Source organism: Talpa europaea, assembly GCF_964194135.1.
Source record: "Talpa europaea genome assembly, chromosome: 14".
Taxonomy (NCBI): Eukaryota; Metazoa; Chordata; class Mammalia; order Eulipotyphla; family Talpidae; genus Talpa; species Talpa europaea.
The window spans coordinates 28,077,823-28,104,621 of record NC_140082.1 but is presented as its reverse complement, the minus strand read 5'-3'; the positions used below and the strand labels follow the sequence as shown (position 1 = coordinate 28,104,621).

Sequence of the window (26,799 nt, the reverse complement as noted above, 5' to 3'; positions counted from 1 at the left end):
TTGACCACCACCTCACACCATACACAAAAATCAACTCAAAATGGATTAAAGAACTAGACATAAGACCTGAAACCATAAAATATATAGAAGGAAATATAGGCGAAACACTACGTGATTTGCACATCAAAGACATCTTTACAGACACATCACCCAAAGCAGTGATAGTGAAGGCAAAGATAAACAGCTGGGACTACATCAAATTAAAGAGCTTTTGCACAGCAAAAGAGACAATAACAAAAACAAAGAGAAACCCCACCAACTGGGAGAACATTTTTGCACCCAACACTAATGATAAAGGACTGATCACAAAAATCTGCAAAGAGCTGATGAGACTCAACAACAACAAAGAAAATAATCCAGTCAAAAAATGGGCAGAAGAGCTTAAAAGAAACTTCTCTGAAGAGGAAATGCAAATGGCCAACAGGCATATGAAAAAATGTTCAACATCACTTGTCATCAGGGAAATGCAAATCAAAACTACCATGAGATACCATCTTACACCAGTGAGAATGGCACATATTAAAAAAACTAGCAACAACAAATGTTGGCGAGGGTGTGGAGAAAAAGGAACTCTTCTGCACTGTTGGTGGGAGTGCAAACTGGTCCAACCACTGTGGAAAGCTGTGTGGAGATTTCTGGACCTACTAAACATAGAGCTTCCATATGATCCAGCAATTCCACTCCTAGGTATTTACCCAAAGGACACAGAAACATCAATTCCAAAGAACACCTGCACCCCTATGTTTATAGCAGCACTGTTTACAATAGCTAAGCTTTGGAAACAACCCAAATGCCCAAAAATAGATGACTGGATCAAGAAGATGTGGTACATATATACCATGGAATATTACTCAGCATTCAAAAAAGATAAACACATGCAATTTGCAGCAACATGGATGGCGCTGGAAGGGATCATGCTCAGCGAAATAAGCCAAAAAGAAAAAGAAAAATACCGGATGGTCTCACTCATAGCAGGAATCTAGAAAACTTAAATAAGGGACCAGGAAAATGAATAACTATAAGATAGTGAAAATCAAAATCAACAAAAAACTATGAACCAGAGACACTTTTAGGGGGGCGGGGGCGGGAGGGGAGGGATTGGGGTCAGAATGGGGGGGCTGCAATTGTATGGGGAATATAACAATAAAATTTATTTAAAAAAAAAAAAAAAAAAAAAAAAAAAAGAAATACTACTGGCTAGTGAAAAGTCCCTCAAATCTCTTTCACTGTGATTGCCTCTTCTTTTCGCTGAAATGCATTTTAACCATTCCCTGGTCATTGCCTACACTGTCCCTACCATCTCTGAACTGAAGAAAAAGCAAAACACTTTTTCTTTTATTGAGTCAGCTGAAAACTTAATCAACTCTTAGCTAATTCACTGGATTAGAGCCAGGAAAGAATGCTTGAATCACCAAAGGGGACAATGATGCCAAGATTTTAGACCCACCCTAACTTTTAAAGCTGCTCCTTGTCTCCCTGTACCTTTGATATTCCTTCCCTGTTTGGAGAAAGGCCCTGAATGACTGGAATTCCAAATCTAAAGGGCTATTTGGGTGGTATTATGACAGCAGAATTATGGATGACTTTTTCTCCCTGCCTTTAAAAAGACATAGGTCCTTCTGAAACTGTGGATTAAAGTTCACTTTCAAAACTTGATTTAATGACTGATAAGTAGCTTTCAGTTCATGAATAAGCAATATATGAAATAATGTTTCAAGCTAAAGGCCCCGAATGACAATAAGGAAGGTAAAATATTAACAGAAGAACAACTATACCAATACATTCAAGATTCTGGAGGCACTCCCAAGCATATTCTTGAAGACAAGGAACTTCTCCAGCAGTATATGCCCAAACTGGTGGCAGATGCGCAATTGTTTGCTAATTACAAGTAAGTAACTAAGGCAAGTGGTTTGCTTTTTTGATAATTATCTATAGAAAATGTAGGTTGGCAGTTCTCTGAAGCTGCTTATACAGGAAATCAACACTGTAAGAGTTTGGTTCCATTTCTTTTGGGGTCACCTATATATTTTTATTGGCTTAGAGAGGAGCACAGAAATGCTATCAACGAAGTACGAATAGAGCCTAGTTGTCTAAAAAATAAACAGTTTGATATGCATGCTTCATCACTATTTGTGAGTAAATTAGTACCAAAACATTCTCACTTTCTTAGAGGGGTCTTTAGAAGCAGATCTCTACTTATTAAGAGAGGTGGTGAGCCAGGCGAGGAGGAGAGCTTTGCTTGTTTGTGAATTTTGTCCCAAAGCTCATCTGGTTCCATATCACCTGTCCATTCTTTTATCTTCTGAGATATTTGTAGTGATGCTTGATGGGTTCTGTTTAGACTTCCTGGAAAAGATTCCAAGATGCGGGGGAGGGGGGCTTCCTAAGCCAACCAGCAATTCTGGAACACCATAGGGTATCAACTCAATTCTCACTACCTGGAGATAGCACCAGATTCCACAGCCTCACGACTTAGTCTCCCGTGGCAAGCCCAGGCTATTCCCTGTGCTTCTGATCAAACTGCTATAAATCAGAGGTCCCCATGGCCCCCTCTCCTCAGGTTCAATTAATTTGCTAGAATGGTTCACAGAACTCAGGAAACCCATTTATTACCTAGGTCACTGATTTATTATAAGAAATATTATTCAGGAACAGCCATATGGAAGGGATGCATGGGGCAAGCCATGTTCTCCAGGGGCACCACTCCCCAAATCCCCTCGTGTTCAACAATCTAGAAGCTCTCCAAAGTCTCTCCTTTTGAGCTTTTGTGGAGGCTTCATTACATAGGCACGATTGATTGTTTAAATCACAGGCATTGGCAACTGAACTCAATCTCAAGCCCCTTTCCCCTCCCCAGAGGTCGATGGGTGGGACTGTAAATTCTAACCATTCTAATTAAATGTTGGTTCTGATGGCAACTAGTCCTCATTCTGAGGTGCTTCCCAAAAGGTCAGGAACTGTGGATGAAGATCAAATATGCAAACAAACATATATTTTGGTCGCCTAAATGTTAAAATATGTATTTTTTATAAATCACAGTGTCCTAACATTCTGTAAAGTGTAATGGCAGGAATGGCCACAGTGCAGTTTCTCTGATCCCATGCAGACTGGGTAAAGGAGGAGTCAGAGTCCTTAGTGGCATTTTGCAGGTCTTTTATTGGGATTCAGCGGGTACGTGGCAGGCAGGGGTGCTGGGGGGCTGGGAGGCTGGCAGTCCTCCCAACCCCCAGCAAATCTTTACTCTATCTGGGCTCTCTGGCGTTCTCTGCTTCCGCTTCAGGCTTCTTCTCTTTCGGCTTCTGCTGCTGCTGGCATCCCCGTGACGCCACCCTTAAAAGCACAGTCTTAGCCCAGGTGAATCCCATCTACCTATGCCCACACCCTACTCCAGGTGCCCGCCATCAGGCATGCATTCAGGACCTCAAGGATCCATCATCTATCCTGATGGCGGGAGGGCAGAAAAGCCTGACATTTTTCCTTACCCTACAAAAGCCTTCCTGAGAATTTAAACCTATGTGACTGTAGGGGCAGGAATGACATGGAGCAGGTTTTCTGATCCAGCAGATGGGGTAAAGGAGTGAGTCCTGGAGTCCTCGGTGGCTTTTCAGGCTGTTACTGGGATTTACCAGGTACACAGCAGGCAGGGGTGCTGTGGGGCCAGAAGGCTGGCAGGCCTCCCAGCCCCCAGCAAGCCTTCACTCTTTCTGGGCCCTCTGGCGTTCTCTTGCATTCTCTCTGCGTCTTTTCCTCTCATGGTACTGCTCTCTGCTGGTGTCCCCGTGATGCCACCCTTATAAGACCAGTCTCAGCCCAGGTGAATCCCATCTACGTATGCCCACACCCTACTCCAGGTGCCCGCCATCAGGCATGCATTCAGGACCGCAGGGATCCGTCATCTATCCTGATGGTGGGAGGGCAGAAAAGCCTGATACTTTCTCACTTACCCTACTCTTGGGTTTATGCTTCTTTTATTTGCCCCACAAAGCCTGGAATAGGGCAAAGGGCCACCAAAGGCAGTGCCTTTGACTACACATTTACACAGCTACAAAAAGTGGGTTGGACTTGAAGCATTTTGAGACAATCCTGCTCATGTTTTACATGTCCCTCCATTTATGCCCACCTATTTCTAAGCCCACAGTTTCCTGAGTGCCTCGAGTCTATCCACACGTCTCTACTGTGACCCTTAACATCTTTGTCCAAATGTTATTCGTATAGGTTTAGGCTGTCTGTGTTCCCGGCTTAACATAATCAGACATCTCCCCTTCAATTGAAAAATAACCCACATTACTGTGGGCACTCACTAAAGTAATGTATGCAGAAGTTGGTTTTGAGACTATAATAAAGTAAAAATCAAAATCAACAGGCAGCCACAGACCAGAGACATTTTATAGAGGAGGAGGAGAGTACAGGGACGATGGTGATGGTGGACGGGTGTAAGGGCAGGACTTGGACACGGTGCAGGTTTTCTGATCCCATGCAGACCGGGTAAAGGAGGAGTCAGAGTCCTCAGTAGTTTTGCAGGTTTTTTATTTGGGGTTCACCAGGCATATGGCAGGCAGGGGTGCTGGCTGGGGGGCTGGGAGGCTGGCAGCCTCCCAGCCCCCAGCAAGTCTTCACTCTATCTGGGCTCTCTGGCGTTCTCTGCTTCTGCTTCGGCTTCTCTTTCAGGTTCTACTGCTGCTGCTGGTGCTGCTACTGCTACTGCTGCTGCTGGTGCTGCTACTGCTACTGCTGCTGCTGGTGCTGCTGCTGCTACTGCTGCTGCTGGTGGTGCTGCTGGCGTCCCCCCGTGATGCCGCCCTTAAAAAGCACAGTCTAAAAAAAAAAAAAAAAAAAAAAAAAAGCACAGTCTTAGCTCAGCTGAATCCCATCTACCTATGCCCACACCCTATTCCAGGTGCCCGCCATCAGGCATGCATTCAGGACCGGAAGGATCCATCATCTATCCTGATAGTGGAAGGGCAGAAAAGCCTGACATTCTCTTTACCCTACACCGGGTAAACAGGTGATGGGAATTTCACGGGGAAATCATACATTGTAAAAAATGAAGGATGAGGGCCTCCCCGGTGGCGCAAGGGCTGAGCGCTGGGTTGCGAAGCTGCTTGCGGTCTCTGCGGCGCAGGTTCAATCCCCGGCTGCTCCCCGGCCACCGGAGGAGGGTCCCACATGGTGCGCAGACCCCTCCTGCCGCCCGCTGCTCCCCTCAGCAGTGTACTTCGGTCCCTCTGCCTGCTCTGCTCCCCGCTCTGGCTCTGGTGAATTCTCTCACCCTCCCGCGCTTCTGACTGTACCCAGTGCATGTATAAACAAACAAACAAATAAATAAAAATAAATACATGCCTCTTTAAAAAAAAAAAAAGAAGGATGATGTAATAAATATTAGAAAAAGTTGGTTATTAGTAATAAAACCTTACACGATAGTTCAACATGCTGTCTGCACTGTCTGCTTACCAGGCTCAACACCCTCTAGCTCTGGCTTATTGCCTCTGAGGCTGAGAGCAAGTTTTAGTAACAGTCGTGTCTCTGTCAGAGGAAAGGATAATAATAATTCCTCCAAGTGTTACAGAGAGGACTAAATGAGGTCAGGTTTAGGGGGCACTGTGGCCCAAAGTGTAAGCAATTTTTTTTTAAGATTTATTTATTTATGCATACAGAACTGGGGTGCAGGCCAGAGGTGTGGGGGGTGAGAGGATTCACCAGAGACAGAGTGGGGAACAGAACAGACAGACTGACTGAAATACACTGCTGAGGGGAGCAGCGGGCATGTCAGGAGAGGTCTGCTGCGCCATGTGGGCCACTCCCTGGCCGGGGATCGAACTCGTGCTGCAGTGGCTGCAGTCAGCTTCATAAGTTGCATCTTTACCCCTTGTGCCACCAGGGAGGCCCCAAACCGTAAGCAATTTTTAAAAACAAACAACTCACTTCCAAAGGATCTTGATGTGACTTTGTTAAATTAAATTTTAAGTAACGTTCCAGGGTGTCCATCCGGGAGCCCCGGTTCAACAACAGAAATCAAGTAAGGATGCTCATTACTCACAGGTCTGGGTGGGTCCGCACACCTGGAGGGGCCACTTAGCATGTCAGGGCCGGGCAGGCAGCGCGAGCTTCAGGACCTGGGGTACCTGCCTTCATTTTGGTCCTCAGATGGACGAGGGAATTTTTTCCAGGGACTCAACTCCAAACAGCGAGTCCTTCGCCCTCTAGGGAAAGAATTCACCAGAGAGCGCTAGCGGTAGGTGAAGGAGACAAGGCATTTTTTTTTTTTTTAGAGCGACTCGTGCGTGAGGGACAGTTTGGGAAAAGAGAATATAAACCGGCTCTTTGAAGAGAATTAGGAAGAGATTGGTTGGGCTACACCTGGGCATGCACAGACAGGTTACACTCCCGCTCAGCCTCCCTCCAAGAAATCACTTGTTAGTCTCTAATTAATGCTTTTTATCGATCACAGCGCCTCATATTAGTTTGTGATCATTCTGTTCCATCTTTTCTTCTGCCTGTATAGCTTTGCCATTCCCTGTGGGGACCTTGCTTGATACCCAACCCACTCCCACCGTCAAGCATTTGCAGATGACCGTGAACTGGTAGCACTTTCACATCTCTCTAGTCGCCTGATTATTTCATTAGTATGTTTCCCCAGTCTCTGAGCTGTGGGAGGAAGGGCGCTGTTGGTTTATCCACGTGTCCCTAGTGGCTATCACAGTCCCTAGCACCTAGTTCAATAAATGTTTGTTGCTGCTGTAATTAAACTGAGAATAGAATAGAAGCAACTCAAGGGCCCTGCTTGCATGAACCTGCTTTGGTCCTGTTCACAGCGACCCTCTGCCTGAATACAGAGAGCTAGAAAATAGAGAAGTAGTTGGTTTGGGGGGATGACAGAGGCACCTCGAGTAGGACTAGGGCCCAGGTGTTATCCTCCTGCACCCTCTACTGTTCCAGAAGCCAGAAGATCTTGAGAAATAGCCTGGACCATAGTGACGCTCAGGTTGTTACAAGGAGAAGCCCCCTTCATGAAACATACTTACATTATAGATATTGCAAAGGGGAAAGAAGTGAGGGCATCCTATGTTTCATTTAAGTGACGCTGTTGACAGGGAAAGATTCTGGCATGTACATTATGAAAAGTGACTAAGTTACTCTTGTTTTTACAGCTTTGATATTTCCTCTGAGGCTGTCCTTTCTTGTGACGTAACATGCTTTACTGGCTCTGAAGATAAAATAAATCATATCAAAGGTAAAATTATGTCAGTTTTGGGTCTTTTATTGAAATATTTGATGGTTTTCAGCCAATGTCAACTAGCAAAAAGTAGAAAATTGGCCCACGTTCTATTTACTATAAATGGAGAGCTGTGGGTCATGTGTAAAATAAGAGAAGGCAGGCTCTTAATAGGGGTAGGTCTTAGAGAAATAAAAAATACATGACCCATAGACCATGAGACCTTGGAAGTAACTCTACCTCTGATAGCAGATTTTATGGGTGACATCTGGAAGTAAATCTTTTGTTGGTGGTTCTATTATTTGTTATTAAATATAATTATTTTTATTTTTAGCCTGGAAAGATTTAACAAGCGGAAGTTTTCATTGTCATGTGCTTCCAGGAAATCACTTCTATCTTATGGATTCTGCCAATGAGACCTTCATCAAGAATTACATAACCAAGTGTTTAGAATTGTGGATGCTTGTCAATTCTTAGATATCTTTTCCTTCTTAAAATAATCAGTCAATATGTGATACTCTGCATAATTTTTCACAAGTATCTCATTGGTTCTATTCAAAAATTGAAAAATTATAGTTTCTGTTGTCAGGATGATTTGTTACACATAAGTGTGCTTCTCTACCATTTATGGATCTGGGGACAAAAGATAAATGGGTGAAAGCTACTTCTGGCAGGGTCTTTAATCTTCATATCACAATCTTATTTGCGTCTAGTCTGTTGGAAGTTTGTTCCCAAACATCTGCTTAGCAAATTATCTTTTCCCTTAAGTCCTTTTTAATAGAGAAAATGATAAGACAAGGGAGGTGCCTGACATTATTGTTTAGTCAATACACTGTGATTTAAAGTTTGATCAAATCTTTTGAAATGTAGGGTCATTCTGTTAGTAAGAAAATGTGACCTAGTGCTTTGTTCAGATAAGATAGTTGTGAGCCACTGTTGTTACCTGCGCTGGCCAATGAATGCCTGAGAGCTCCGGCTGTCCCCTAGGGTCCTGGCTAACATCCACTGCCTGGTGGCTTTTTGTCAGCCTGCTTCTAATCAAAGTCTGCAGTCTGGCCCTGGCCTGTGCAGTGGTCAGGGGTAAGCATTACGCCTGACACATTGTCTCGGCTTCACTCTGACACAGTATGATAGGGACAAAACAGACTAGCTGGAAAACATACAAGAACTGAAAGGGAAAAAAAGCAGATGAGTTGAGATGGGATGAGTTGAGTCGGGATGAGTTGAGTCATAGTAATGAAGAACACTACAAAGAGGATTCACAGAGCCTACCGATGGGAATGAAGTGGAACCACGTCTTTGGGGTTTTGTGGATCCTGCAATCTCATGTAATTCCCAAACTGTGTTTGTCTCTTGAAATCTTGATGGCTCAATCACTGATTTCCTTGTTTCCTATGGGTCTTCACAATAAACTCCATGATTTGATGTAACTGATGTTTCCTACAGCTTAAATTGTCTAACAAAGTTTTATATAAGAACGTTATAGAATTTCTATGTTGTGACCAAATAATCTGGGTTCATCTCTTCATTAAAATTTTAAAATCATATACACAGAGTCTTCAAAATAATATTAAAGATGTATACAGGAGGTATTCTTCTGAATTTATCATACCTTTTTAAGCAAGTCCAAATAATTCAAAATTCATTACTGGGAAGAGCTTTGAATTAGAAGTTACATACATTTGGGCTAAAAATAGCCTCAAGCAAATTAAGTTAAATGTTTAATACTTTGTGCTATGCTTTAGTCTTTGGTTTGATACGATTTCCAGGATTCCCTTATAGAAGCATTGGTACAAAAGTAATTTGGAATTGTGGTTATTCATTTGAACTATTTTTAGTTAATAATCTGCTAATAGGAACTTCATGGTGTAGCCACCACCAAGCTTTTAGAAGGGCTTTCTCACCTGCCCTTCCATGTGGAGGATGTGAAGTCCCAGTGGCAACAGCTCAGTTTCCAAGCCCTTGGTTGGCAGAGACCAGAACTATCACTGCTGAGATCTTTGTTTTGTTGGATCTGCATGTTTGACTTCATTGTTGATTTCTGAACATCTTTTGGCAAAACTTAGTAGAGATGAGAATCATCTTCATTTTCTAAAGCTTTCCAAGTAGAAAACAAGCTAGATATATTTTAATTAAAAATTTTATTTGAAGATAATTGTACATTCACATGTAGTTCTGAGAATAATACAGAGCTACTGAGCTTCCCTTAATGGTAACATCATTGATCCATGTGAAACATTGATCCAGTCAAGATACAAAACACCCCCTATCCACAGGACCCCTCCTGCTGCCTTTATAGTTATCACCCACCCCTGCCCCAGCAATCACTACTTGTCCACTACGTCTATAATTTAGCTATTTCAAGAATATTACAAAAATGGGACCATATGGTATATAACCTTGCTTCACTCCACATAATTCCCTGAAAATCCATCTAATCAATATAGAGTTTCATAAAGTCACATGAAATCAAACTATTCTTCTTTGAGCAAACCAAGCCAGACCTAAACCCTTAGGCAGAGATAGAATCATACTGTTTTGTTTTGTTTTGAATTTTATCCTGTGGGATTCACACGAATTTTAGAAATGTTAAAATGAGACTATGTTCCATCAGAGTGTCTGTATACTGGCAAAAATGATTGAGAATTGGGCCAATCTGATAGTCAAGATTCTACTGTTACTCTTATTAAACTAAATGTAAGAGGTAGAGTATTTGTATAGTTTATTATCACTAGATATATTTCTGTTTGATCTTCTTGATTTGCCTTAAATGTCAAAATTTAAAGAACAATAGTTGACATTTCTATGGTGGCTTTTTTTTCTTTGAAGAACTATAGATAGACTCATAAATTTATTTCTAAAATTTTTTAGGTTTTTTTTTTATCGCTATGTTTTATATAGCTTTTGCTTTAAAATGAAGGTAGAATAATTACAGTTATCTCATTAAATTCTTTTTTTTAAAGATTTATTTATTTAGGCATATAAGATTGGGGTACAGGCCAGAGGTATGGGGGGGTGAGAGGATTCACCAGAGACAGAGTGGGAAACAGAACAGGCAGATGGACTGAAATACACTGCTGAGGGGAGCAGCGGGCGAGTCAGAAGAGGTCTGCTGTACCATGTGGGTAGTTCCTGGGCTGGTGCTGCAGTGGCTGCGGATAGCTTGCATCTTAACCCCTTGTGCCACCAGGGAGGCCCAATATCATTAAATTCTTACACTCTTGTGAGAGTGATATTTTCCCCCCACTGTACAGATGAGGATGAGCAATGTTCAGTAATTTGCCTCGGGTCATCTAATAAATAAATCATAGAGTGAGCATTAGAATCAGGTGTGTCTGTGATCCCCAAGGCCCTTCATCACGTAAACCCAAAGCTACACAGTTCAATAAAGAAAGTCTTGCTATTGCTTCTTACACCAGTAAGACTTTTGATTACACCAGTAATACGGACTCACTAGAGAAAAACAGATAAGCCCAAAGAAAAAGCCATTGTTAATGTTTTTGTAAATACATTACCAGAGCAATAATTTTTTAAAAGAAATTTTAACATCATCTGGTTTTAGCAAGTAAAATTTCATTAAATATGTAGCTTCAGCATATCTCTAAGGAGTATAATTCATGTAAACAGCAAAAACATTCATGATATGTGAAGAGTTAAAAGTGCATTTCTCCCCTAAATGTTAGGTCATGACACTGTTACGAAGGCTTCCACAGGAAAACTTTCTCATGCTGAATTCTAAATTCCATATTTTTCTATCAGCTCTTTTGCTTTAGAAATATAGGCACTCATGGCATCTTCTTTTGACAACCCTAGAAAGATATAAACAGATATCTCACTGACTGGTGTACTGGGAAATTAAGTAAGTTTGTTTAATTTAAGAATTAAAAACCTTTTTTGAGGTTCCATGCTTCCCATTTAGCTTTTCTTTTTAGATCCATCATAACCGGACACCCTGCTAAAAGAAGATAGATGTATTTTCAAGTTTACCTTTAACTGTATGCTTCTACAAGCAGTGTTCAAATGTAGTATTATTACTTTTAAAAAGAAAGAATACCAATGTTGATGTCTCCAATGATAGACTGTTTGTAGAGCCCGTAAAGTTCTTTCAGTTCTTCATCATCTGGCCTTGTTTTCAGCTTCCTCACATCTTGTGCAATTCTATCAAAATCATCCTAAAACAAAAATAAAAGAGAGGCACATAGTACATTTGCTGACTTTCAGCAAACCAGTCCACTTTGGGGAAGGCATTTACCACCAAGCGGTTTGAACTCAAACAGGAGGGGGTAGACTTCAAATAGAAGTGAACTACTGTGCTTGCTTCGGCAGCACATATCCTAAAATTAGAACGATACAGAGAATATTAGCATGGCTCCTGTACAAAGATGACCCGCAAATCTGTGAAGCGTTCCACATTTTAAAAAAAAGAAGTAGTGAACTATTACTGTCCTGGTTCCCTCAGAATTACCCTAACTTATTTTAATTCATGGACTTATCTCCTGGCACTTACCTTTTATAGACAAGAAATGGAGAAATTAGGACTAATAAATAAAGAATAGATGAAATTCTTAATACCAAAAATGTTCGATTTATCTATACTTAAAACATGAAGAAGACACAAGTGGGAAGATATTTCAAACCATGAATTGGGAAGAATTTATATTGTAAAAATGTACCACCCAAAACAATCTACAGATTCAGTGAAGTTCCTGTCAAAATTCCAAAGATATTTTTCATGAAAATAGAAAAAGTAGTCCTAAAATTTGTATTAAACTACAAAGAACCCCAAATAGCCAAAACTATTTCGAGGAAGAACAAAGCTGGAAACCTCATGCATTCTGATCTCAAACTATATTATAAAACTGCAGCCATCAAGACAGAGTGGTATTAGCATAAATACAGATATATAGGTCAGAGTGTCAGGCCTAGTCTCCCAGCCAGGAACGGATTCCAGGCTGCAGGGGCAGCGCTGAGCCCCAGCCGCTAGACCCCCCACGGCTTGGTATCTCACAAAGCCGCAGCAGGAACTTTGCAGACGCTCAGGCAAGCAAGCAAGCGAGCAAAGGCAGGTTTGTTTAGAAGAAAAAAAAGTTTATTGAGGAGAAAAAGAGCAGAAACAAAGTGGGACTCCCAGGCCAGGGAACCAGGCCTGGGAGGGGCAAGGAAGCCAAAGTGAAGTTGTGTCTCAGGGAATATATACTTTCTTTCCCTGATTATTCTAAAGCTCCACCAGTCTCTTTGTGATTGGTCAGTTTTTGGCTGTTTTACTTAATTTGCTACTGAGTGGGAGATCTTCACATTCCTTATCTAACAGGTTTGTCTTTCCCCATTTGTTACATCTTTATCTTTATGGTCTAGCCCTCCCGGTGAGCATCTTTACACTTTATTTTATCATCTGAAGAAAACCAGAGCCATCCTTAACAAGATTATCTGTGGTGCTAGGATGTTTGTTTTTCCCAGTGGAATTGGTTTCATTTCCTTGCTCGTCCTTATCTCTGAAGCCTTCCTGAATTTTTTCAGAGTTCCCCTCCTGCACTGTCCCTAAAACTGCCTAATAACCCTAGCTTGCCCTGTCTCAAGAGGAACAGAATAAAGAGCCCAGAAATTAACGTAAAAGATCTATTAATTTACACCAAAAGAGCCAAGAACTTATAGTGGGGTAAAGGACAGTCTCTTCAACAAATGGTGTTGGGAAAACTGGACAGTCACAAGCAAAAGAATGAAACTCAGCCACTATCTTGGATCAAGACACAGAGGGTACAGGGAGGGGAACTGGATTAAGATCATCAAATGATTCTTAAAAAAAGAAAGAAACAATTATATCAGAGAGATTTTAAAACATTTTTTCTTGTAAGTAAACCTATGGATATATTTTTTAATGGCACTGCCCTCAGTGCAGTTCTCTTGATGACTCTTGTGGACATGTTCTCTCTTCTTCCTAAATCTATACTTTGCTATATGCAATGGCTTTGCTGCCAATTAATATCCTTGTCCCAGGCATTTGTCTTCAGTGCCGCTTTGCCCACAGATTCAACATCAGTATTATTTATACCTATTTAGTGGACTAGCTAGTTTCTGATTGCTGAACTAGCAATTCTGATTTAGTTGAACTGCTTGTATAGAATCCTTTAAATATTGAGACAAATATGCCTAAGATCTATTTCAACTGATTTCCCCCCAAAAAAGAAGTTGTTTAACCAACTTAGAGCTGATTAGTGAAAAGAAACTGGCTGCCTAGAAACTTTGTATGCAAATATATTGAGTAATGAACCTTTGAACGCCTGACCAAAACACTCAATACACTAGTCTTCCATGGAGCCTGGGCACTCTTAGAAGCTTAACCTTCAACCTCTTAGTTTGTATACAAAGGGCTTTAGTGATTATTTTTCGTAACAGAAATTTTCTTTCTCACACTTTAAAAACATAAATTGTATTTTATCTGGTGTTATTTGTTTTTAAATCAGGAATAAACAGGAATTATTTTCAGGAGCCTGGGTATCCAATAAGAGACTGAAAGCATTCTAGCCCACCCCCATTTTCCTTGTCCAATGCCAGAGTCACTTTCCATCCACAGATCCAAAAACCTGGTAGATAAAGCAGATAACCCCATTGTAACCCAGCATCCTACTAATCTTGGCAAAATAGATGAGATGAAATTCCCATCTAGTGTCAAGTACAGGACAATAGCACAACTAGAACAGCTATTTGTGATGATCAAAAATCACTCCTAAACTGGAGATCAGGATCTCCAATCTACATAAACTTTAAAAAGGTCAGGTTCCTTTATCCATCCCTAAGGGTGTCTGAGAAACATGGGTGCAAGTGACAAGGGACACATGCCCTGCCTCATTTTTCTAAGTGTCCTTCTAGGAGACTGTGGGCTGCTTTATACATGACGTCAAGGTTAGGCACACCCTCTGCAGCTAGCTTGCCTCGGTTTGATCCTCCCAGCAGCAACCGGTGTCGGGCCTCCCGGGGGCTTGTGCCTACTTGGCATTTAATCAGCCCCTGGGGCTCACAAGAGTTGCCATAGGGAGCCCCGATTCGCAGTCAACAGATGGCATCCGTGCAGTCTACACTGCAATAATGGGGACCTGGGGAAGGGTGGGAGCGTCTGGGAGAGACCGCGACCCGCTCAGAGGGGCCTGGACCGCGGGCGGCAGCAGCTGGCAGACTGGCGCTGCCGGGGGGTCGCCTCTGCTCGCGCGGCCACTCGCAGAAGTCACCCCAGCTCCGCGCCCCCCTTGATCGCTTCCCTCCGGGTAGCTGCCCTCCCACACGGCCTGCCTGTCCACACCCGCGCTTACCTGCAGGGACATGGTGTCGGCAGCCAGCGGACGCCACACCCCGGGCTCTGGGTCACCAAGCCTGGACCCCGCAGTGCCTTAATGGGCAGAGCATCTCCGCCCGCCGGCTTCCCATTGGCTGCGCGCCTGTTGCTCCTATTGGTCGCGAGCTGTGGGGGGTGGTGCTTGATGGTGAGTGGTACCCCAGCCTCCCCAGGGCCCGCTGGGGTCCCGCTGCAAGGGTGGGAGGGCTGTGGAGGGCGTGCACTGCTGGGGCTGGAAAGGCAAAGGGAAAGGGATTTAAATGAGTTCCTCTCTGGCTTTGGCCAGCTCCCCAATTCTTTCTCTAGGGGTTGTTTGCAGGAAATCCAGAGAGGTCTCCCTCGGGCACCGACCTCAGTTGGGATTCCCTTTTAATATATCTTTCTGCTTTAGAAAGAGCAGAAACTCCTGCGGTTATTCCGTCCTCGCCTGTCTCCCCACCCATCACTGGCACAGTTCTTCATATATGAAAAAAAAAAAAAAAGAAGTCCTGTAGTCTGAACCGTCTCTTCTCGTTCTAAACAAGCAACCATCCCTACGTGTTTTCAATTATGGTAATTGCACAGGACTATATGCTTGTTCAGTTTGATCCTGTTTTCCAGAATAAACCCAATGTCACTCCAAGTCTGCAGATACACACATCCAAAGATCAAAGACCCAAAGACCCAAAGACCTGGATTGTGATTCACATTTGACTAAGTTATTTAAGAACTGGAGTCACACTTCCTGGCCATAAGAGGAGTTGATTTCGATGCATTCATTCATTCATTCATTCATTTATTAAAAAGCATTCTTGGAGAAAGGTAACTGGAAGAACCTGCACAAACTCAGGGAGAAAAATTACTGATCTGAGTCTTATAACACAGCAACAATGTTTAACAATGCAAGTGAAGGAGAAGGAGCCCAAAACATTTTAGCTTGGTTTTGCTTAAAACTTTATCGTAAGAATAGTTGCTACTTTTCTTGTAAATCTATTGGATTTCCTCTGAAAAAATATTTTCATGCTGAAATCGTTAAGATGAAATAAAAATCAATAAAATGCTGGACAGGATTTTTTAATTTTTGAAGTTCATGGTCATGGAGAATGCACATTGAGGCACCAGAAGCAAGTGGCAGTTTCTGAATAGTGTGTGCTTTCTCAGCTGGAGAGAGTCTTATCAGTGTTTCAGCTGGGAAATTCTGCACTCAGGGTCAATGTCAGTGTCTTATCTGCAGCTGAGATATTTGGGCATTGTAGTCATTATAAGAAATCAGGAGATGAAGAGAGGGAAGTTACAATGTATTCCGTTTTATTCTCTAAATCTTGAATATTCTTTGAATACCTCTTTTCAATGTACTTTCTTCTTTTGTGTTGCCCCCCATTGAGATGCCAGAGTCATGGGTGTCTTGATTTAAGAGCAAGAGAGAAGATACAATGAAACATTGATGTCCTCTGTCCAGCTAGAATGATAATAGACTTGGTACAGTTAAAAACTCAGTTTTCTGGAGCCCTTAGGGAGTGAGTCAATTTGAATGGACTTTTAAACTAGTTTATTAAATATTGATTATAAACAAATACACCCATATGTGTAAAAAAAAGTAAAAGGCACACTCTTAGGAATCTATCAGCAGTTTAAGAAATAGAACATTGATCCAAGGTGGGAGGTTCATTGCTTCACTCCCCTGACAATCATCTAGTTTAACCTGTGGAGTACTGCACCCAGAAAGCCCTGTGCCTTGGGCAAAACTGGAACACCTCCTGGATATCAGAAACTAGACAGATGGCTTTAGAAGGGACATGAAGTAGACTCATGCTTCAGTGAACAAGAAACGATAGCAGAGAGACACCAGGAGGCCATGGTTGAAGGTGGGAGGCTTTCATGCAAACCATGCCTGCAGTGGCTGGTGACCCAAGGGAGGGGAGAGTTGCACTGTGTGGAAAAACACTCCCTTGACTGAGGGGAAATACTGCAGAGGGGCTGGAGTGCTCCCAGTGGGCCAGTTCCCCAGTGAAATGGAAAGGACAGCATACTGGGTTTCGCTCCCTTGGGCTGATGCTGATATTGTGAGCTATGTTAATCTGTGACAAAGGTGCTAAGGGTATGCATACTGAAAAATTGGAGATACCCTGGTGTCTCTCAAGGAAAGATGGCTAATGGAACTTGTACTTTGTTTGCTGGGTTATCTTCAACTGATTTTCAGCTTCCCTAGGTGTATAATCATTTCTGGGAAATGAGGCAGCACCAGCAGCTAATGATACAAATTGTTCATTAGGGCAACACTGAAAGGAAACATGTTTTGAGTTAATTGGATCATGGGAAAAGTTTTTTTTTTCTTTTTTGTTTTAATCTTTGTGCACTACAAATGGTCGAGAAATTACCTTTGAAATGTAGTTATTCATTTTAGCAAAATTCTTGAGGAAATTATATTGCCAGTTTTAAAATAAAACACAACACTAAAATCAGAGTTAGGTATGGTTAATTCTAACTTAATTCTTAATTCAGGTTGTCATTGGATATATCACAGTTTCATGTATCAAACACTTTCTTGGCTAGGCACGTGTTAAGTATCTTACAAAGATGATCTCTTCTAATCCTAACAACAGCTACTATTTTTTATCACTTTATAGAGAGCATTAAGTAACTTGCCTAAGGTCATATGCCTAGTCAGTGATTAAGTTAGAATCTCAAGGAGGGCAGCCTGGCTCCAGATCCATGGAATGTAATGGCTGGTAATCTTCATAGAGCAAACATAAACCAAGATGTTGCTTAAATGATAAATCTGAAACCTTAGGGGGGCAACAATTTATACACATTTCCTTCTCTTACTCTGGTATTTCAATTAGACATGTGTGTCTCTATCTGCCTTACAGCTTAAAAACGAGAGGCTACTTTAGAACATTGGTGGTTCTGTTATAGGGCAGCCCCGATATTGAACGGGTTGCCTGGCTGTGGGTCCTCACTTGCGCGCTTACAAGGGACTTATTAATACTCCACTACAGGCATACACAAAAGGTTAATAAAAGGTTTATTTGTTGTGCCCAAGGTTAGCGGACTCGGCGAGCATAGCCTCCGAGAACCCAAAGACAGCTGATGCAAACACAAAAGGGAGTTTATTTCAGACTCGAGTCCGGGTTCAAGGCACCTACCAACGCAGTGGCAGATACCGAGAGCCCCGAACAAAGGAAGCAGGGGTCTTTTAATAAGGTTAAATTATGCTGGCAGTTACTCATTGGCTACAAGGATGCGTTCTCCAACTTTGCCAGGCTATCATTCTAAGCTGACTGGCCAGGCCAAGATGCAGCTCCAACCTGCAGCTCCAATTACAGCAAGTTCACCCTCATTGGTGACCAGAGAGTAAGGGTGGAGTGAGGGTCCAAACTATCTCTGGAATGCAGTCTTTTCCCGGGACAGCAAGACCTGCAAGACCTGAAATTCTAAAATGGCAGTTACACACAAAATGACAAAGCAATGGCTAAGAATACTTATGCTTGGTTCCACATTATTTATAAGGGAAAAGGAAATAAGGAAAATGTACAACTCAGGGAGAAAATAGGGAAATAAAGTCTTTAATGCGTCCTACCCTATCCGCAGACCTGGAAACCCAAAAAGCACTCTCCGAGCTGGCCAGACGTTGGGAGCTGGCGGAGAGTCAAAATGGGGGACCCCTCCAAAGCCCACGTGTCTGGCTTTATACCAACGTGGCTGCTTAACCCCACCCTCAGGTCCCAGCCACCTTCCCTTTGGTGGTGCTGGGATTTGGAGTTCCCAGTGTCTTTGGCTTTGGCCTGGGGTGGGGGTGGAGTTCACAAAGCCTGTATGGAATTAGCTTTAGGACATCCTTTTCCCCCTAACAGTTCATGGCCATGTTTTGGTTTTTTTTTTTTTAATTTAAATAATAAATTTTATTTTTATATTCCCCCATACAATTGCAAACGCCCCATTCTGACCCCAATCCCTCTCCTCCCGCCCCCCACCCCCCAAAAAGTGTCTCTGGTTCATAGTTTTTTGTTGATTTTGATTTTCACTTTCTTGTATTCATTTTCCTGGTCCCTTATTTAAGTTTTCTAGATTCCTGCTATGAGTGAGACCATCCGGTATTTTTCTTTTTCTTTTTGGCTTATTTCGCTGAGCATGATCCCTTCCAACGCCATCCATGTTGCTGCAAATTGCATGTGTTTATCTTTTTTGAATGCTGAGTAATAGTCCATGGTGTATATGTACCACATCTTCTTGATCCAGTCATCTATTTTTGGGCATTTGGGCTGTTTCCAAAGCTTAGCTATTGTAAATAGTGCTGCTATAAACATAGGGGTGCAGGTGTTCTTTGGAATTGATGTTTCTGTGTCCTTTGGGTAAATACCTAGGAGTGGAATTGCTGGATCATAGGGAAGCTCTATGTTTAGTAGGTCCAGAAATCTCCACACAGCTCTCCATAGTGGTTGGACCAGTTTGCACTCCCACCAACAGTGCAGAAGAGTTCCTTTTTCTCCACACCCTCGCCAACATTTGTTGTTGCTAGTTTTTTTAATATGTGCCATTCTCACTGGTGTGAGATGGTATCTCATGGTAGTTTTGATTTGCATTTCCCTGATTACAAGTGATGTTGAACATTTTTTCATATGTCTGTTGGCCATTTGCATTTCTTCTTCAGAGAAGTTTCTTTTTAGCTCTTCTGCCCATTTTTTGACTGGATTATTTTCTTTGTTGTTGCTGAGTCTCATCAGCTCTTTGCAGATTTTTGTGATCAGTCCTTTATCATTAGTGTTGTGTGCAAAAATGTTCTCCCAGTTGGTGGGGTTTCTCTTTGTTTTTGTTATTGTCTCTTTTGCTGTGCAGAAGCTCTTTAATTTGATGTAGTCCCAGCTGTTTATCTTTGCCTTCACTATCACTGCTTTGGGTGATGTGTCTGTAAAGATGTCTTTGATGTGCAAATTCATGGCCATGTTTTGATACTATTCATTTTATGAAATAAAAACCCACTGTCACATTGAAACTCGATATAACTTCCTTCTTTTCAATCTTTCTGAGATTAAAAAAAAATCTCCCTACTGGTTATGTTACTCTGTGTAACCCGCAAAAATAATCTTGGACCCAAAGCAACAGTTTGCTTTGTTGTTGTTGTTGTTACTTTATGGCCAGTTAAGTACTGCGTAGGTGATGAAAATGACAAATACAGAAAGCAAACTAAAAAAAAAAAAAACAACAAAAAACAAACCATCAGGGAAGAGATTTAGAAAAGGAGCAAAGACAGAAGGGGCAAAGGAAGGAGTGCATTGGAAAGGGAGGAGGTTCATCAAGATCGGAAGCAATCTAGTTCTTGCCAAGAGAAAATCAATAGGTCCCTAAGCTTGAAAATGTTCTTCAGTTGTTTCATAATTGCCCATGCCTTCCCAGTGATTCCGTTCGTAGCTGTCAGTTTCTGCATAGGTTGCAATATCCATAGCAGACATTTGGAGGAGCTTGCTGAACTGTCAGAGAACTCAAAACAGCCTTTCCACGTCTGTTTCCGGGGGACTCAGGATTGCCTACATTGTTGTCTGTAACAATGAGGTTTCCTCAAAGCACCCCATTCATTCCCCATTTATCTTTATTTTCATGGGGCTGAGAATTCGGCTGGGATTTGATGGAGACGGGGCCACTGTTACTGGAGTTTTGCGTTCCTTAGCTCAGCCCCAAAGAGAAAAGCGAGAGAAATAAAACTAAGCCTGCCCGGCGCAGAAAGGCAGAAACTGCGTCTGAAGGCAGCTGTGCCTCGGAGAGCGAAGTCGCCTCCAGGAGACTAAGCGTCGGCTGCTCCCCTCTCTCCCCGCCAGAGTGGGGAAAGAGACAGGTTACCGTGGCAACCTCGAACTCTCGCGAGATTATCTGCGCGTGCGCGCTGCTGCTGTGACGCCATATTGGGCGCCCAACCTCACAGTGTTTATAGGTTTGTTCTTTGTCGCTTGGGGACTGTGCGACACGACGGCCCGACATTTCCATTTGGGGAGTGACCTAACGCATAATGCTGAAAAGTGAGGTTCTCTGAGCGGTTGCGCCCCCCCCACCGTGTTTGGAAGGCGCGGGCTCTGAGCACGCGCGTCGCGGCCTCCGTGGAGTCGGCGCCGTGGCGACTGTGAGTAGGGGCGGGCGCGCGGGACGCCGAGGCCTCCGCGGGCATGGCCGGGTGGGCTCGGAGGCCGAAGCCTGGGAGCGCGCGGGGTCTCCGGGGCTTCCCGCGGACCCGCCCGCCTCCCGCGTCTGCTCACCCCCGCCAGCACGCGCTTCCCGGCCTGGCCTCACCCTCCGCGATCTTTGTGGCGTGGAGAGTGTTTCAGGCACAAGAAATAGTAAAATAAAACCCCACCCTGGCCCTTGAAAACTGGAGGCGACCTCCAGATCATCTGCACTTGTGTCAGCTTCGTGGTCAAGTCTGTAAGCGCTAGGAGGTAGCGGCACAGGGTAGAGATTAGTCCGGAGTGCATGCAGCCACGGGGACCTGGGGCTGCCCTCCCCGAGTGCCGCCCGATCCGGAGCTTGGGGGCGCCCGAGCCCTTCCTCTGCGCTGGCGCCCGGCTGTAAATGTAAACGAAGTGGTTTAGATTTTACCCCTTAACGACGTTAACGGGCATGTCTCTCTGTCCAACTCTGCAGCAACTCCAGTGCCGTGTCACCGCGATTTCTCATCCCACCACTCCGGGAGCCTCTTTGCTGCCAGTTTGTCAGACTATGCCTAGTCTGAAGCCACAGAGATCTTTATAACGCCTTTCTAACCATGCCGTGCTTTAAAAGTTAGTCTCTTCTCGGCTGTGAGGCTTGCAGGGGTCATCACTAGCCGTCGCCAGTATCTGCTTTTCTTCTTCTTTTTTTTTTTTTTAAATTTATTTATTTATGCATACAAGAACAGGCCAGAGGTGTGGAGGGGGGAGTGAGAGGATTCACCAGAACAGAGTGGGGAACAGAACAGGCAGAGAGACTGAAAACCCTGCTGAGGGGAGCGACAGGAGAGGTCTGCTGCACCATGTGGGATGCTCCCTTTCCGGGGATCGAACTCCTGTAGCAGTTGCGGATAGCTTCATAGTGCGGTGCTTAACCCCTTGCACCACCAGGGAGGCCCAGTACCCGCTTTTCTCTAGCATCTCTTCCCCAGCGATAGTGAACCTCTTTCGTTTCCTTTAATGTTGTTCTCTGGGATACCGTTTCTACTTGGTGCTTCATTTGGTAGGCATTCTTCAGATGTAGGGCTGAAGGTCACTTTTTCCAGGAGGCCCTTCCTGACCCCCTCCACTAGGTCAAGCTTTTGCTATCTATTCCTTGAGTGCCCTACAGTTCCCTGACCTTTGCATCTTGTTGTATTACCTTCTGATGTTCTAAGCTGAGACCAGGTTTTACTTCAATACTTAATTTTTTTTTTTTTTAAGATTTATTTATTTATTTAGACAAGCACTGGGTACAGTCAGAAGTGCGGGAGGGTGAGAGAATTCACCAGAGCCAGAGCGGGGAGCAGAGCAGGCAGAAGGACCGAAGTACACTGCTGAGGGGAGCAGCGGGCGGCAGGAGAGGTCTGCGCGCCATGTGGGACCCTCCTTTGGTGGCCGGGGAGCAGCCGGGGATCGAACCGAAGCCGCAGAGGCTGCGGGCAGCTTTGCAACCCAGCGCTCAACCGCTGCGCCACCGGGGAGGCCCTCAATACTTAATTTTTGCTTTGGCGCACTGTAAGTATTTGAAATGAGAAAGAAGGTGGTGTGAGACTGAGTGTGGGAGTTTTCCAGTCATGGAGATGAGAAACATGTCTCTTCCTTAAATATTAAGGGATGCAGTGGTTGTGTGTGAAGAGAGAGGCTTGCTGTTGGGCACCAGAGTATGCAGGCCTTCTGTAGCACCTTAAGAAGTTTGCTTTTGATTCTATGGGCATATAGGGCATTTGGATATGTTTTCAGATTATATGGTCCAAGGTTTAGCTTATATGTGCTACTTGGTTCTTCTCTTACCCACTAGATTCTGAAGACAGGAGTTAATGCCTGCTTTGCTCTCCCTTCCTGGTAAATAACTATTTACTCTGTGTTGTGTGAATGCTTAGACAGCTAACTCCATTACCATGTTTGTCTTGCTTCTTAGTCTTTCCCACTTCCATTGGCTTTGGTTAAGCTGCTTCTTGGTTCCGAGCTCGAGGAGAGCATGGAGAAAGGCAGCTGTCTCAAGGAAGGATAGGCAGGATATAATCTGAGCTAGTGCTTACAGGATTTTCCCATTGAAATCTCTTTTACCATTTTCCCTTAATAAAGTATCTTTAAATTTCATGACATTTTCCTAGTTTTCATCACATAACTGGCAAATGAACAATCAGCTTGGAATAACCATAGGAAAGGGGAATATCCACCTGGGTAGTAAATGTTTTAGGAGGACTACACGAGATACACAGAATGTTGGAGGAAGGCAGACTTAGAAAAGGAGACAGAATGAAAGTATCAGTAGCCATATGCATTATTAGTGTTCTGTATCTTAAAACAAAAAAATCATACCTGGTTAATTCTGAATGGCAGAGACTTAGAGGGCCCTCACAGATTGTGCAGGTGTACGTACCTCAACCCCAGTGCTTAGAACTCTGCACAGTGAATATTTGTTAAATGGATATTGGGAGCCTAACCAGAGAGCAATTCAGAAAATGGTAACAAATTTATAAGATTAATACCATAGTCAATAAAAGGATAAATCATTATGAGCAAGTAGAAACATGGAACATTTTTTAATGAATGAAATAGAATTTCACTGATTGCAATGACGTGAAATATTTGTATGTTGCCCATATTGTGAATAAAGTCATGAAAAATGTAGGATAGAAATTACTTACAGGTTAAATATATGGTCTCATAATTGGTCCTATATTACTGAGCTTGCTGTCAAGCAAATGAGTACATCTGGAATGTTCTTAAGACATACATTTCTAGTTAACATAAATTTTTGTTTATTGTTTTGCTGTTTTCTGAAGGATTTTCAGAATGGCTGTAGCTCCACAAGCACCAGGGAGGGGCTCTGTTCGGAAGACAAGACCTTTAACTGTAAAGACATCGCTGAACAACCCATATGCTATCTGCTGGAGTGCTCTGGAAAGAGAGGATATGCATTTCATATTACAGACACTTGAAGACAGATTTAAATCAGTTGGACTTCAGAAGATTGAGGATAAGAAGAAAAAGAAAAAGCAGTCTCTTTTAAAAAAACAAAGCAGAGACATGGTTAGCATAGATGTTGATACTAATGAGGATCTGAAAGAAAAAAAGCCAGAAGATAATCAGCAGGTGTCTGGGTGGACTCCTGCCCATGTCAGGAAGCAGCTGGCCATCGGTGTCAATGAGGTCACCAGGGCTCTGGAAAGGAATGAGCTGCTCTTAGTGCTGGTGTGTAAGTCAGTCAAACCTGCGCTCATCACTGCACACCTGATCCAGTTAAGTGTAAGCAGAACTGTTCCTGCTGGGCAGGTTCCTCGGCTCAGTGAGAGAATCGCACCTGTCATTGGCTTAAAATGTGTCCTGGCCTTGGGCTTCAAAAAGAACAACACTGACTTTGTTGATGAGGTAAAAGCTATTATTCCCAGAATACCCCGCTTGATTGTACCATGGCTTCAAGACAGACTTGAAGACTTCAGCAAAGATTCACAGACTGAACCTTTGGAAAGCCAAGATGAAGAGATTTTGGAAACTTCCTTTGAAGACCTTGCAAAACATAAGAGAAAGTTTCTTGAAGGTCAGCAGGCGGCAGTATTACAACCCCTTAAAATAAAGAAACTGATTCCAAACCCCAATAAGAAAAGGAAACCACCCAAAAGTAAAAAATCTACTTTGAAGTAATTTTTATAAACATGTCATTTCATACAGCTATAAAGTGACACCTCATAAAGATGCCTTGAAACTAATTAAATGAGTTACTTTTACACATGTTCTTGCCACAGTTTGTTAACATTCCTCTCAAATGCCTAAGACATGGTGACCATATAGCACAGATAAACTGAAGTTTGCTACTAAGTGCAGACTATTCAGAAGTATGAATGTCAAAACAAGTTATTGAAACTAATGTCCATGCTTGCATAAATCACTTAAAAGGCTGGTATGTCGCTTGTAAGAACATCTGTATCTGGTAGCACTTGGGTCTAGCTAGCAGGGTAGATGAATCTGAGCTGCAGGTACATCAGTTATACAGGAAAGATAGTGAATGCCCAGCACTACACTGTCTTCAGAGATGACATTTTATATTTCCTGTTGACATGGCATTCTTTGTGGGAAGGCGTATGCATGGCCATGGGGCAAAGAAAGGTTTGATATTTTGGGAAAAGCCAGATAAGGTATTTTGACTAGTCAGAATTCACCCTTTTACATGCATAACTGACTTCCTTGGAGATGTGATTAGGTGAAATGCAGCAGAAAGAGAATTCAAACAATGAACTGAGGAGCTTGGGGTTTTAGGGTTGAATCTGTGCAATCACAGGGGTCCTTCATCTTAGGAAATGGAGCCTAAACAATGCTCTATTTAAAAGTGCCTGCTATTTACAGTATGTTTGGAAAAGTTACTTTCTGCAAATTAGGGGGAAGGCATTCAATTGCCAAGTTTATTTTAGTCTGATTCATGATTATGCCATCTCCACTCTTCGAAGTTTTATTGATGCATTTTCACTATTGACAAAGATGCAGCACAGTTTTTTTTTTAATATATTGAGACATTATATATTGCATTGAAATTTAGTTCTAATAGCTACTTTATAAACACAAGCAGTTTTACCAATTCTCCATTTTAAATGTTCATTGGTAATGCTTAAATTATAAAGAGGCTGTATATGCTATATATGCTAGTCATTTTTAAATGTGAGCAAAAGAATATGGAACAATTGGAATTCTGTAAAATTCTGTAAAACAATGCCAGTTTTACCATGAGGTAAACAAGTCCATGACAAAATTTATGACTACCCATTATGCAATTTATTTGTAAACCTACTTAGAGTAACACTTTGTGCCATAAAAATGTGTGGAACATAATTCCTAAACAGAGCTTTGACTTCAGACTAAGTTAAAATCTCATTTACTTAAGGCTGGTGTCTCAAAAAATGTTTAAGTGAAATGGTTCTGTTTGGCTTTATTAAGCCTGTCTCCAGTAAGAACAGTAGAGATGGGTTTGAATCATCCTAGCATGCACTACTCTGTGCGCAGGTGTGCCCTCTAGTGGCAGTCTCAGGGATATCAGCTATGGGTAGGTCTTCAGAATAAAGAAGCTGCAGTAAATGCCTTACTATATAAATTAGGCTCATTTTTTTTTTTTTTTTTCTGTAAATGGCCAGATGATAAATGTTAGGCCTTTAGGGCTACTACAGTCTCACTCTACCTTTTGTAGCATGAAGCAGCCACAGGCAATACATAAATGAGTTAAGTGTGGCTGTGTTCTAACAAAACTTTATTCATGGATGCTGAAATTTGAGCTTTGAACAATATTCACGTGTCACAAAATGACAGTCTTTTGACCAACCCCCCCCCCCCCCACAAACATTCAAAAATGTAAAAACCATCCTTTGCTTGTGGGCTGTACAAAAACAGGTGATGGGCTGGATTTAGCTCATGGGCTATAGTTTGCTAACTCCTGCCTGATAAAAGATACGACTGGTTTTATTTGACTACTTAACAACATAAAGGAAAAGCCATTATGTTGTCATAAAATAATTACATTTTTCTGGACTGAACAGCCTAGGCACTGGTACAATAAAGGCAGGAAGAAATATCTACTCTGGTATTTGAGTCAAGGCCAGTATATGTGGTCTCATTTACATCTTTTCCCCTTGAACTATTGGCAATATATACATACATATATATGTACACAGTGAAACTTGGTTTTTCATTTTCTAGGTAAAAACACATCAGTAACAAAATTATGAATACTTATTTACAAAGTTTCCATTAGCATGACACTTCATGATAAATTAAAAGTCAGCATAAAGGAGTATGTGCAATTTTGCATAAGTAATAAAAATATTCAAACTATCAATGTCCTGATGGCACTAATAAATTCCACTGGGCATTTTTTTTTTTACTTCAGAGCTTTTATTTTCCTTTTCTCCTCATATACCTTGCTATGGTGAGAAGAAACTGCAGCAGCAGCAAAGTCTTGTCAGTCATAGGTATATACTCTTTCAGCGAGCATTCAGTGTCTGCACAGAACTTTGCTTTGGAACCAAACCATTAATCTGCTGAAGATCAAAGTACAGATTTGCGTGTTTATTGATTTGGCAATTTTGTTTCTCGAGAAATGTACTAGTCACCAGTAT

General features: G+C 42.5%; 3 protein-coding genes across 3 annotated transcripts in view; 2 read left to right on the top strand and 1 right to left on the bottom strand.

The window, feature by feature from the left end:
• The window catches only part of OLAH (oleoyl-ACP hydrolase), a gene marked incomplete at both ends in the record, with an annotated part of 28,221 nt that extends 20,531 nt beyond the window's left edge, over positions 1-7,690 (top strand). The window contains 3 exons of the mRNA XM_084254016.1: positions 1,719-1,888; positions 7,149-7,231; positions 7,548-7,690. Of these exons, the coding sequence (XP_084110142.1) occupies positions 1,719-1,888; positions 7,149-7,231; positions 7,548-7,690 (396 nt within the window). The remainder of the gene's footprint in view (positions 1-1,718; positions 1,889-7,148; positions 7,232-7,547) is intronic.
• A 3,258-nt stretch (positions 7,691-10,948) lies between these two features.
• On the bottom strand, positions 10,949-14,529 carry ACBD7 (acyl-CoA binding domain containing 7; the record flags this gene model as incomplete). Its single annotated transcript, XM_084254015.1, has 4 exons — positions 10,949-11,022; positions 11,103-11,165; positions 11,268-11,385; positions 14,518-14,529. The coding sequence occupies 4 exons, from the start codon at positions 14,527-14,529 to the stop codon at positions 10,949-10,951; spliced, it is 267 nt and encodes an 88-aa protein (XP_084110141.1).
• An 8,959-nt stretch (positions 14,530-23,488) lies between these two features.
• RPP38 (ribonuclease P/MRP subunit p38) lies at positions 23,489-24,343 on the top strand (the record flags this gene model as incomplete). Its single annotated transcript, XM_084254160.1, has 1 exon — positions 23,489-24,343. Exon 1 carries the CDS (start codon positions 23,495-23,497, stop codon positions 24,341-24,343), a length of 849 nt encoding a protein of 282 aa, XP_084110286.1. The 5' UTR covers positions 23,489-23,494.
• Between the last annotated feature and the right edge of the window lie 2,456 nt (positions 24,344-26,799).